The sequence below is a fragment of the Salmo salar genome, chromosome ssa20, assembly GCF_905237065.1.
Source record: "Salmo salar chromosome ssa20, Ssal_v3.1, whole genome shotgun sequence".
Classification (NCBI taxonomy): Eukaryota; Metazoa; Chordata; class Actinopteri; order Salmoniformes; family Salmonidae; genus Salmo; species Salmo salar.
The window spans coordinates 18217520-18228302 of NC_059461.1; the positions used below are offsets into that span (position 1 = coordinate 18217520).

A 10783-nucleotide genomic window follows, 5' to 3' on the forward strand; every position below is an offset into this window, starting at 1 on the left:
GATACGTCGTTCCTATAACAGCCGAAGATGTAACATGCGTTTCCCAAAACACCACACAGAGAGAACGTTCACGAAGTCCATCGTTGGACCATGTCGATATAGTGATAGGATCAAAAGAAAGGCAGCGCTGCTGAGGTTATCGGTGGTCACAGACAGATAAACATGTTGATTCTGTGTTTAGCGTAGATGTTCTGTTCATGAAGTGACGTGGAAGTGCAAAAAAAGCACCTAATGACGCACTTAGTTCGACAAGTGGTCTGAGGCCGTCGGTAAATAATGTGCATTTTCAAATACAACTTTATTAACAAGGGTTTTGGGAAACTGCTCAGAGATTTAACGATGCTCCTACAAAGGCTCTAACGAACTTAAGCCTTAAGATACTTTTGGAAAACCGGGCCCTGGACTACACTGTATGTGTGAATGTCCTAGCAATGTCCTACTACACTGTTTGCACAATTAACACAGATACTTCCTTAAATTTGACATACTTTTTATTCAGAGGCTGGAGTCTCACCCAAGGCATTGTCATCTTCAGCAGATGGTGACAATACTAAGGGAGATGTATCTGACTAACTGCAAGCACTTCTGTCAAAATGTCCCTTACACATATGGCTAAGTTGGTCACCTGTGTACAGCAGAGATAATGAGATGTTTGGATTGGTGTCACCAACCTTGAGGCTCTGTTTCTTGAAGATAGGTACACATTGATCTCCACTTAACCAGACAAATCAGATCTACTGTATGATGCTGTGTAGTTATAGTATTGTCAGTATTCTAAGCTACATTCATTCAACCCACTATATCACTGTTTTGACATCTGTGTATACAGAGTGTACAAAATATTAGGAGCACCATCCTAATTGAGTTGCACCCCCCTACAAGGTGTTGAAAGTGTTCCACAGGGATGCTTCCCACAATTGTCAACTTGGCTGGATGTCTTTTGAGTGGTGAACCATTCTTGATACACTGGAAACTGTTGAGTGTGGAAAACCCCAGCAGCATTGCAGTTTTTGACACACTCAAACCGGTACACCTGGCACCTACTACCACACCCCGTTCAAAGGCACTTAAATATTTTGTCTTGCCCATTCGCCCTCTGAATGGCACACATACTCAATCCATGTATCAAGGCTTAAGAATCCTTTAACCTGTCTCCTCCCCTTCATCTCTAGACTGATTGAAGCAGATTTAACAGGTGATAATAGCTTTCACCTGGTCAGTATGTCATGAAATGAGCAGGTGTTCCAAATGTGTTGTACACTCAATGTATATAGTACTGTGTGTGTACTGATATCCTTTCAGGTGCGAGAGAAATCTTTACATGTATTTCTCATTTCCCAAACTATATTGCTATATAGTAGAGGAATGGTATGTGTCTTCTCTACATTTTAATAATATATTTAGCTTTTTCACTTTGTTTCAGAATACTGCCACAATCTTACATTTTATTTCAAACCAAGGTTTCTCTGGGTCTTTGAGTGAAAGTGATGACCCATATGTATATCTGTATTCTGGTAAATTAATAATTTCCATGAATGGACAGTCAATTAGCATTTATAAAGCGATTATACTCTCCTTTGAGGGATATTTAATATCCACTTCAGATGACCGAAGAAAAAACATTTGTTTCACAATCAAAATAAAACAGAAATAAACACTCCAAACAGCTTATGTGATGTTACATCACAAATCATGTGTTATAAAAGACCCACAGATATGGAGTCCTGAGAAAATCACAAACAAGATCACAGGCACTTTGCCCTGAGCGTTAAAGTGAACGAGAACTCATGATTCACCATTACACTAGAACCATTGATCTTCATGCAATGAATTCTCTTCCCCTCGTTAGCACAATACAGTACATGGAAAGTATTTTTTTTGATTAAGTTACATGAGTGTATTTCATTTAGTCACAACATAACATTAAGGCAATGAACCAGAGTTCAACCCCTCCAACACGATCAACATTGCAAAAGATGGTTCTGTATCCATTATGTGAGATATTAAACAATATGTTAGTAAGCAAAATATTTCACAAATATCAATCACGCATCTGTTTTTATACAATGCCAGAAAAGCCACCATGCCTTCATTTCATAAGTACCATACTTGCAGGAAATGTATGTTCATCAAGCAACATCAAAATAACTGAAATCCCCCCTTAAATTTGATAAGTCAATTTCTGTGAAATCATGGGTCCGTTTTTTCTTTATTGGAGGAAATCCAAGAACACCCCAAAAGTTTGGTATAAAGAAAGTGCTTTATACTGCTTAATAGCTGTTTGATGAAAATGCATTTACAAGGCCTTTGAATACAGGTACACCAAGTAAAAAAAAAGTGACATTACATATGGACCATATCAACCTGGCTTGTTAAATAAATGTACAAAATAAAACAAAAAAAGAAGGTATTAAGTACAGTATACTCAGAGCAACATCAGCCAACCAGCACACACGGGTGGGGATGTGTGACTGATTACCTTTCAATCTTCAATGTCAGGTTCCCCAGTTCAGTCTTGTTTATAGAAGGTCTGTATAAATAGACCAGTTTACTGCCGAGTCTGCAGACTGGAGTCTGTCTGAACAAGGTCCCGTCTTCGAGAACAGCCCCACAGCTTTTCAGCCCCCCTAAACCATGAGTGACAGTTCCAACAGCTCTCAATAGGGGGCGCTCATGGATCCGCCTACGTGACTTCCATGACTCACAGGGAGATTCTCAATTGGGAAAAAAGTCCGTCCCCTCCTCCCTGACCTGGAAAGTGATAAGTGGTCGAGGAGAGTGTCAGTTCCTTAGTAGGCGAACGGAGGAGTCTGCTCATTACCTACTTCAGCAGAGGATGCACAATAGTATCCTGGGCTAGTGTTCTAAAATCCACCACACTGCTTTTGAATCAGCTGTTTTCTCAAAGGAGTAAAGTATGCACACATTTGAAAACTATACGCTACTTTAATCTAGAAAATGTCTTGCACAACTAGCTAAATTAGTTTTTATCACTTTACGCATTTATTTGGGGATTCTTCCCCTGTCAACGTAATTTGCCTGATGACGCGCAAGTGGAGAACGAGAGTCATTTCATACAAGCACATTTGTTTCTACGTTACCTCGACTCTGATCCTCGATTACCTTCAACCTTTTTCAAAAGCAGGCGTGGATGCAAGGCCTCGGACAAAACCAACAGATTCTCCCACAGACTGGGCTGGAAGCAGAAACACAAGACTGGTTCACTTTGGTCCCTCATGGCTGGGTAAGAGTGATTCTGGTCCAGGTTCAGGAGATGGAGCAGATGGTGCTGTTGCCCTGGTCCTTCGTGGCTTCTCTCTTCTTCAGCTCTCTGGTGATCCTCCTCCTGATGCCCTCCAGGTACAGACTCCTGTCAAACTGGCCCGCTCCCAGAGGAATACTGAGAAACACGCCAGACCGTGAACAAATAAAGGGTTAACCAACTGTTCTAAATTTTGAGCTTTTCGTTGATCGCACTTTTGGCCACCTATTACTACGAGAAAGGTTAATAGTGTTGGAGCTGAAAGCTGCAAATAGCTTGCTGCTGCAACAGCTAAGAAAGGCAGGGGTGGGACTCACTTGTCTCTTCCAGGACGGAGTTTGACCTGGAACATGCCGATGACAGGCCGGTGGTCTGACGTCTTTATCATTGAACAGCTGGTGTACTTTATCACTTTGATGTCATCCACCTGCCTGTTCCTGAACAGTATTCTGTCCTAGATCACACAGAGGAACAGTCAAACAAAGCATTCCTTTTTTTGTGTGTGTTTAAAACAAGCCTATATAATAAAGCAAAGAGGCTTGCTTGTATGAATGACACAGGGTATGACTGAATGGTGACACGTACTGTGTATGAGGGAGTTCTCTGCTTGGAGGTGGTGTCGTACACGTCACAGCCAACGTCAAATTTGTAGGTGGGGAGGAACTGAATCAGTGCTTCCTGGAAGCCTTTAAAGATGGAACCTAGAACAGAGCATAACACATTGGTACTCTATTGTCAAGTATCTGTCACAGTGAGTATGGTAACAATACATTGAGATATCGTTCACAATCTAATACATGTAACATTTGCCTGAACCTCTGGTTCTTAGTTAGAATGGTGTTGTTCCATGTAGACGTACCATCCTTCATTTCCTTGGAGAGTTGGTCATGGTGGAGAAGAGGGCCCATGTCCACACCCTGGTTCTGGTTTAGAAGGGCCTCTACCCCCACACGGTCTTTACTCAGGCGGAAGTTAAAGTCACCAAACCAAAAAACCTCATCAAACCGTGTTGTCACATCCGCTGAAAGACATGAAACAGTCATTATCAGTAACATTAACAATGTACTTATTGAGTACTTGTTGCATGAGGGAAACTACAGCATTTCTCCTCACATAATTAGGATGCTCTTCTAGATGTGACAGCAGTACTTCAATATAGTAGTAGTACTGCAATCAATATAGTAGTAGTACTGCAATAAACAGCTCTTGTCTTTAAGAGTACTTACAGGATGTGGAGCGGTAAGGGTTGGTGTCTGGAAGAACTTTAGGGAGAGCAAGTGCTTCAACGATCTTGTTGTAGTCCAGAATCCTCTCGTACACTCTGGAATCTCCAGCTGGAACATAAGGACATTTATTAAATCACCTAGTTAGCAGTGCGACTGTATCCAAAAGGCTTTCCACTTCCTGTTTACATTGACATGTAATAGCATCACCACCTGAACAACAGAGGTGTCACTCACAGGTAAAATGGGAGGTGATGAAGAGGAAGGAAGTGCCAAAGAAGGTGAAGCCGATCCCCACGGCTCCTTTGGTTTTAATCTGAGACATGATGCGTGTTGTGACCGTGGCATGCTCCACTTCTGTTAGGAGGAGATGCGATGGTTACAGGGACCAAATCAGATCACGTACTGTACACATAAAATGTGCAGTGGGTAGCCAGAGAGATCACCTTATTATGTTACCTCTCTTACAACATTTAAATTAGAGACAGCCTTCTGAGATTTGTTGATGGGAAAGGACTGATTCACTCTCCTCTGAAAAAAAAACGACAACTTGTAGTAGAGCCATTTGGGACGGACCTGAGCAGAACCAAATAAGGTCCCTCCTGACGAACACAGTGAGGTAGAGAACCCCGTGGGAGGCTGCGTAGAGCATGACGTAGTACGGCCCCAGAGTCTCCTGAAGACGGATCTCCCATTCCCTCCTGTGACACACACACACACACACACACAATTAGCATAGAGTGCTGAAGACTCAATTGATATAATGCAAAATGCTCTCATACAGTCGTCCTATACCGGTCTGGACATCCCTCCTGGACTCCGATGACGTAAAAGTCTTGTGCAAATTCAGAGTCTGTCGGGAGCAACAGATCATCTAGGTTGTTCGGAAGTCCCTGAAAATGATACGGAAGTGGTCTTTTTTTTTTTATCAAAGAGTGAGTGTAGAACTTGCGTACAGATATTCAGGCTCTAGGCCTAATGTTGAACAGTAGGAGTGGCCCCACCTTCTCTCCATGCATGTTCCATGTGGCTATGTAGATGCCAACTCTCCTCTCTGGGAAATAGCGGTCCAGCTCCTCAGCGCCCAGAAGGGCACCGCTGCCCAGCACGCTGCCCTCCAGAAAACTCCTGGAACACAATGTGGAAATGAACACTTCATAACCGGAGGTATGCAGCACTGTTTTCCCTGCTTGCTCGAACAAATAGTTCGTATTCTTGGCTACTTTGAACCAAACCCATTTCAAATGTCTGGTAGGCTCCATTACACAAGTTCAGTAGAATACACAGACAATTCAAAGAACGCTGGGTATTATTGGCGCTGAGGCACATTTCAAAACATAGGCTTCTTCCATAGCTGATAGCTGTCTGAAACATTTCAGATAAATCCCCCGATTCCTTGAACAGCTCCTTGCTGAGGCACAACGTGAGTATTGAGACCCATCTTTTCTCCCCGAATGGTGGCAAAAGCTATGTTGATTCACACACTCACACCTGAAAATGTCCTCTGTCAGAGTGAGCACTTACATACCATAAGCCTCTGAGGCCTTCATTAAAGCAGAACTGCAGCCAGTGTTGCTAGAGCACACACCAATGCTAATGCCCTAGCTGCAGATGTGCCACAGTAATAATTACAGGACAGACTTCTTGGTTACAATTCACTGATGGTGAACGTGACTGCTCACAATAAGTTACAATAGCTCAAATGCCCGTCTGTAGTTTATGCAGAATATATTTAACTCAAGGCCCACCTCAATTCTTATCATGAGATGTCATGTTCCACATCACTGGAAGTGCATTATTGCGTCAATGAAATGGAGCATCACTTAAGCCCATCTTCATTTTAGAGCGGCATCAAACATTCAAATGATACTTTATACACTGTATTTAGATCATCTATTACAGTTTCAATGCCTTCAGAAAGCTATCAAGACTTATAGCACTCTGATACCGGTATGGTATCCAATACAGGTAGAGAAGGCTTCTGCAGGACGTATCTGTTCAGTAATCTGGAGAGGATATCATGAGTGAGAGGCGTGTAGCCCTACCTGTTCCTGACGTCCCTGGGTCTGATGGGGTTCAACACACTGAAGGTGGACTTCATGGAGTTGACAGAGGTGTTGTCCAACACCATGTTATCCAGAAGCCGGCTGTCGCTCAGGTTCCTGTGCAGGTGCAGCCTCTCCGGCCCAGCTCTCCCAGGCACAATGCCATAATCCACGCAATCCCTGTCAATCCGATTAGCCGTCCTTAAGGACTCCGACGCCAAGGTCTGCTCCAGAGCAGGAAGTGGACCCGATGGCTGTAAGGGAGAGAGGCGTACCTTGAAGGGCCTCCCCCGCTGCTCCGCTAGGTCACCGTGGTGGTCGTGGGGCCTCCTCTCGTACTCAGAGAGGCTCTGGCCCCTGGCTCTGAAGACAGGGGACCCTGTAGGAGTTAAGAGGGGTCCAACAATGGAGCCCTGTCCATTCCTTAAGGTGGCAGCACCGCTCAAGGTGAACACACCTGTAACTGTCGAGTCCTCCTTAAGAGAGTCTGTGGAGGAACCAGTCTCAGCTGGGTCAGTCAGACTCTCCTGGCTGTGCTTAAGTCTTCTGCTTCTCACCTCCTCCATCGAACCGCTCTTCCCTCCCTTCGACAGTGCAGGGGGCTTGGGCAGCGGGGGCGGTCGCGGCTGGTAGAGACTGGTCTTGCTGCTTTGGTCTGGTACATCCTGAGGGAATTTCAGGGTGTCGAGGAGCTTGGTGGGTTTGTTGTCCTCTGTGGGGAGGTTCACTGGCCTCTTGTCACTGCTAACTCCTTCTGGATCCTTCCCACCAGGAGCTCCACGAGGTAACACTCCATCAGGCTGAGAGGGGCTGCTGTCCTCCCCATTCTCAGTCATCCTCATGCCAGGCTGCACCTTCTGTCCGATGTCAGTACCATGGCATGGAAGAGGTCATCTAGAAAACAATTATAGCTACTGTACTATTAGTGAGAATGGATTGATATTTCTAATTATATGCTTGATTGTTACACTAGCTAGCTAGACACTTGCTATGCTACTTATCTTACACAAGCAATGAAGCTAGGTAGGCAACGAGGTGATTAGCCCGACTAAGTTAGCTGCACATACGGTTGGCCCATGTTAGCTAGCTAAATTACTGGAAGAGAGAACTCCACAGACAAAAGAAGAAACTTTAGTTACCAGTATATTTGACAGCTCTGTTGGCAGTAATGTTAACTGGATGCTAAAATTGCTAACTAGTGTGATGACATGTGCTAGCTAGTTAGCCAGTCAGCTTTACATGTTTACGATTATGCTAGCTAGTTAGCTACATCATCGTAAACATGCGCTGCTAGAAAAGATAGGGCGCATTGTAAGCAGCTAACGTTAGCTATATTGCATTCGAATTCACGTAACATTCGCTAGATAGCTAGCAGAAACGCATTGGTGAAACGTTGTAACTGCTAGCTAATAGTCTAACCTATGACAGAACGCTAGCTTGCTAGGAATATGGCAGTCTGGGAAAGACGCATGCATTAGACATGACACTACATTTAATCAACGTTAGATACCTGGGGAAAAGCGAAATCAAGTTTCGTCCATTACAACATTGTGAGAATATATCGTTAGAGGTAACGTTAACTAGCTAGCTATTTTTAGTTTAGCTCCCAACGCTAAACCAAACTTTCCACTTCTCTAGAACACTTGATATGGTTTTTCTTCTTCATTGATGTTTACTGGCAGACTACACTCATAATGTGTATTGCCGCCACCTACTGTAAGGGGTAGTAAAACATACCCCCAAAACAAAATATATGTTTTGGATTAACAAATTCATACTAATTACCAAAAACACTAACCAAATTCAGGCTACTATCCTGTATAAAATAAAAAACACTACTCATTCGGTCGGATTTCAATGTATTTTCAGATCCCTACACAGGCTCATGGAACCTCTTCATTCAATAGTCCCTGTAACATTTCGGCTGTATAGTCCTGGAGATCCAGAAATCTATTTGCCGCCTTCACAATGATGTCTAACTTAGATTTTTGTATTCGTTTGACTAGTGCAATTTATCACTTGCGCTATAAAACGCAACTAAGTCCACCTTTTTCACTGTTAGTGTGTCGGGATCCTTCTCCTGCATGGCATTCACTGCAGACTGTGGGCCATCCACTACCATCATCTCTACTCACCCCTTCAGCTATTTTCACTGCCTCCACATAGGAGACCTGCTGGATAGCCCTGACCCTAGCTACTGCGACCTCCTTCATCCTTACAGGGCACTCCGGGAACGTGATTCCCATCACAATCACAACCTGCTTCATTTGACTCAACTGCTACATACATTATTTATTACTTCGACAAACACTTGCCACGTGTCCAAACTTGTTATAATTGTAACACTGCAGCGGCATCTGTACTGTACATATGGTCTGACCGCATACCTCACATACCCACGTTTTAAATAATTCGAGTGAACCACTTCATCGAAGGACTAAATAAAACCAATGGGCTTTGCTCCTTCTTTCCATCTATCATTTGATTCAAGCGACGTGCGTCTACCACTCCTGGAACGTTTTAACCTCACAGCCTCTTATGTCCAACAAGACACGAGATGACACCTTTAACCGGAGCACTACTCTAAAAATCATAGCTTTCCACGCCATACGTCGACATCTTGTAGAGCCACGGAGCTTTCTCCTTTTGCGCTCACGATATCAACATCATACCGCTCATGGTCACCCTGACGGATTGATTTCACTCTACCCAATTCGTCGTTCACCATCTTCGAGACCGCAAACGGGAAAAACGAGAAAACAAAACACACGTTGCTTGCATTGTAGCGCCACCTACTGGTAGCTAGTAATAGTAGCCGTACTACTACGCGAGCGACCCGGATCTCATGTCATGAGTTTACATAAAAAGTTCGCTCATACAATTAGGAATTGGAATACACATTAATTCGACATTACAAAGTATCAATGGCAGCCGATGCGGAATTATTTGACACAATTCACATACAAGAAAACCATCAACACAATATAAACTACAACTTTAAAATACATATATTTTGGAAAACCATCAGAGCTAAGGGTAAAACAGAAATGGCCGTCCACAGCTCTCTGGTTAAGCAGTCTAGTTCTATGAAAGTATAAAAGGTCAGCCATTTTGTTCAGGGAGTATAGGTCAATATAGAAGGTCAGCCATTTTGTTCAGGGAGTATAGGTCAGCCAATTGTTTACAGACAGATTATTTCACTTATAATTCACTGTATCACAATTCCAGTGGGTCAGAAGTGTACATACACTAAGTTGACTGTACCTTTAAACAGCTTGGAAAATTCCAGAAAATTATGTCATGCTTTAGAAGCTTCTGATAGGCTAATTGACATCATTTGAGTCAATTAGAGGTGTACCTGTGGATGTATTTCAAGTCCTACCTTCAAACAAAGTGCCTCTTTGCTTGACATCATGGGAAAATCAAAAGCCAAAATCAGCCAAGACCTCAGAAAAAAGAATTGTAGACCTCCACAAGTCTGGTTCATCCTTGGGAGCAATTTCCAAATGCCTGAAGGTACCATGTTCATCTGTACAAACAATAGTACGCAAGTATAAACACGATGGGACCACGCTGCCATCATACCGCTCAGGAAGGAGACGCGTTCTGTCTTCTAGAGATGAACATACTTTGGTGCGAAAAGTGCAAATCAATCCCAGAACAACAGCAAAGGACCTTGTGAAGATGCTGGAGGAAACAGGTACAAAAGTATCTATATCCACAGTAAAACGAGTCCTATATCGACATAAAAGTATGTTTATACTGGTGCACTTCACAAAATAGATGGCATCATGAAAAGGAAAATGATGTGGATATATTGAAGAAACATCTCAAGACATCAGTCAGGAAGTCCAAATGGACAATGACCCCAAGCATATTTCCAAAGTTGTTGCAAAATGGCTTAAGGACAACAAAGTCAAGGTATTGGAGTGGCCATCACAAAGCCCTCACCCAACTTATTGTGGGAAGCTTGTGGAAGGCTACCTGAAATGTTTGACCCACGTTAAACTATTTAAAGGCAACGCTACCAAATACTAATTGAGGGTATGTAGAGTTATGACCCACTGGGAATGTGATGAAAGAAATACAAGCTGAAATACATCATTCTCTCTACTACATTTCACATTCTTAAAATGAAGTGGTGAACCTAACTGACCTAAGATAGGGAATTTGTACTCGGATTAAATGTCAGGAATTGTGGAAAACTGTGTTTAAATGTATTTGGCTAAGGTGTATGTAAACTTGACTGGGTG

The 10783-nt window shown here is 43.1% G+C and overlaps 1 protein-coding gene across 5 annotated transcripts; it reads right to left on the reverse strand.

The window, feature by feature from the left end:
• Positions 1-473: 473 nt before the first annotated feature.
• On the reverse strand, positions 474-9296 carry LOC106580015 (phosphatidylinositol polyphosphate 5-phosphatase type IV). 5 transcript variants are annotated; one of them, XR_006760874.1, is made up of 12 exons: positions 8041-8895; positions 6531-7424; positions 5490-5613; positions 5281-5378; positions 5062-5186; positions 4723-4842; positions 4489-4596; positions 4122-4283; positions 3848-3963; positions 3580-3716; positions 3102-3400; positions 474-2751 (listed from the first exon to the last, which is right to left on the reverse strand). XR_006760874.1 is itself a non-coding variant. In XM_014160551.2 (11 exons), exons 2-11 carry the CDS (start codon positions 7370-7372, stop codon positions 3268-3270), a joined length of 1965 nt encoding a protein of 654 aa, XP_014016026.1. In that variant the 5' UTR covers positions 7373-7424; positions 9240-9296; the 3' UTR covers positions 474-3267. The 5 variants fall into 5 exon arrangements, 4 of the variants coding, with proteins under 4 accessions (XP_014016026.1, XP_014016028.1, XP_014016027.1 ...); XM_014160551.2 differs by lacking the exon at positions 8041-8895 and adding an exon at positions 9240-9296 and having other exon boundaries at positions 474-3400; XM_014160553.2 differs by lacking the exon at positions 8041-8895 and adding an exon at positions 8931-9202 and having other exon boundaries at positions 474-3400.
• Positions 9297-10783: the final 1487 nt, after the last annotated feature.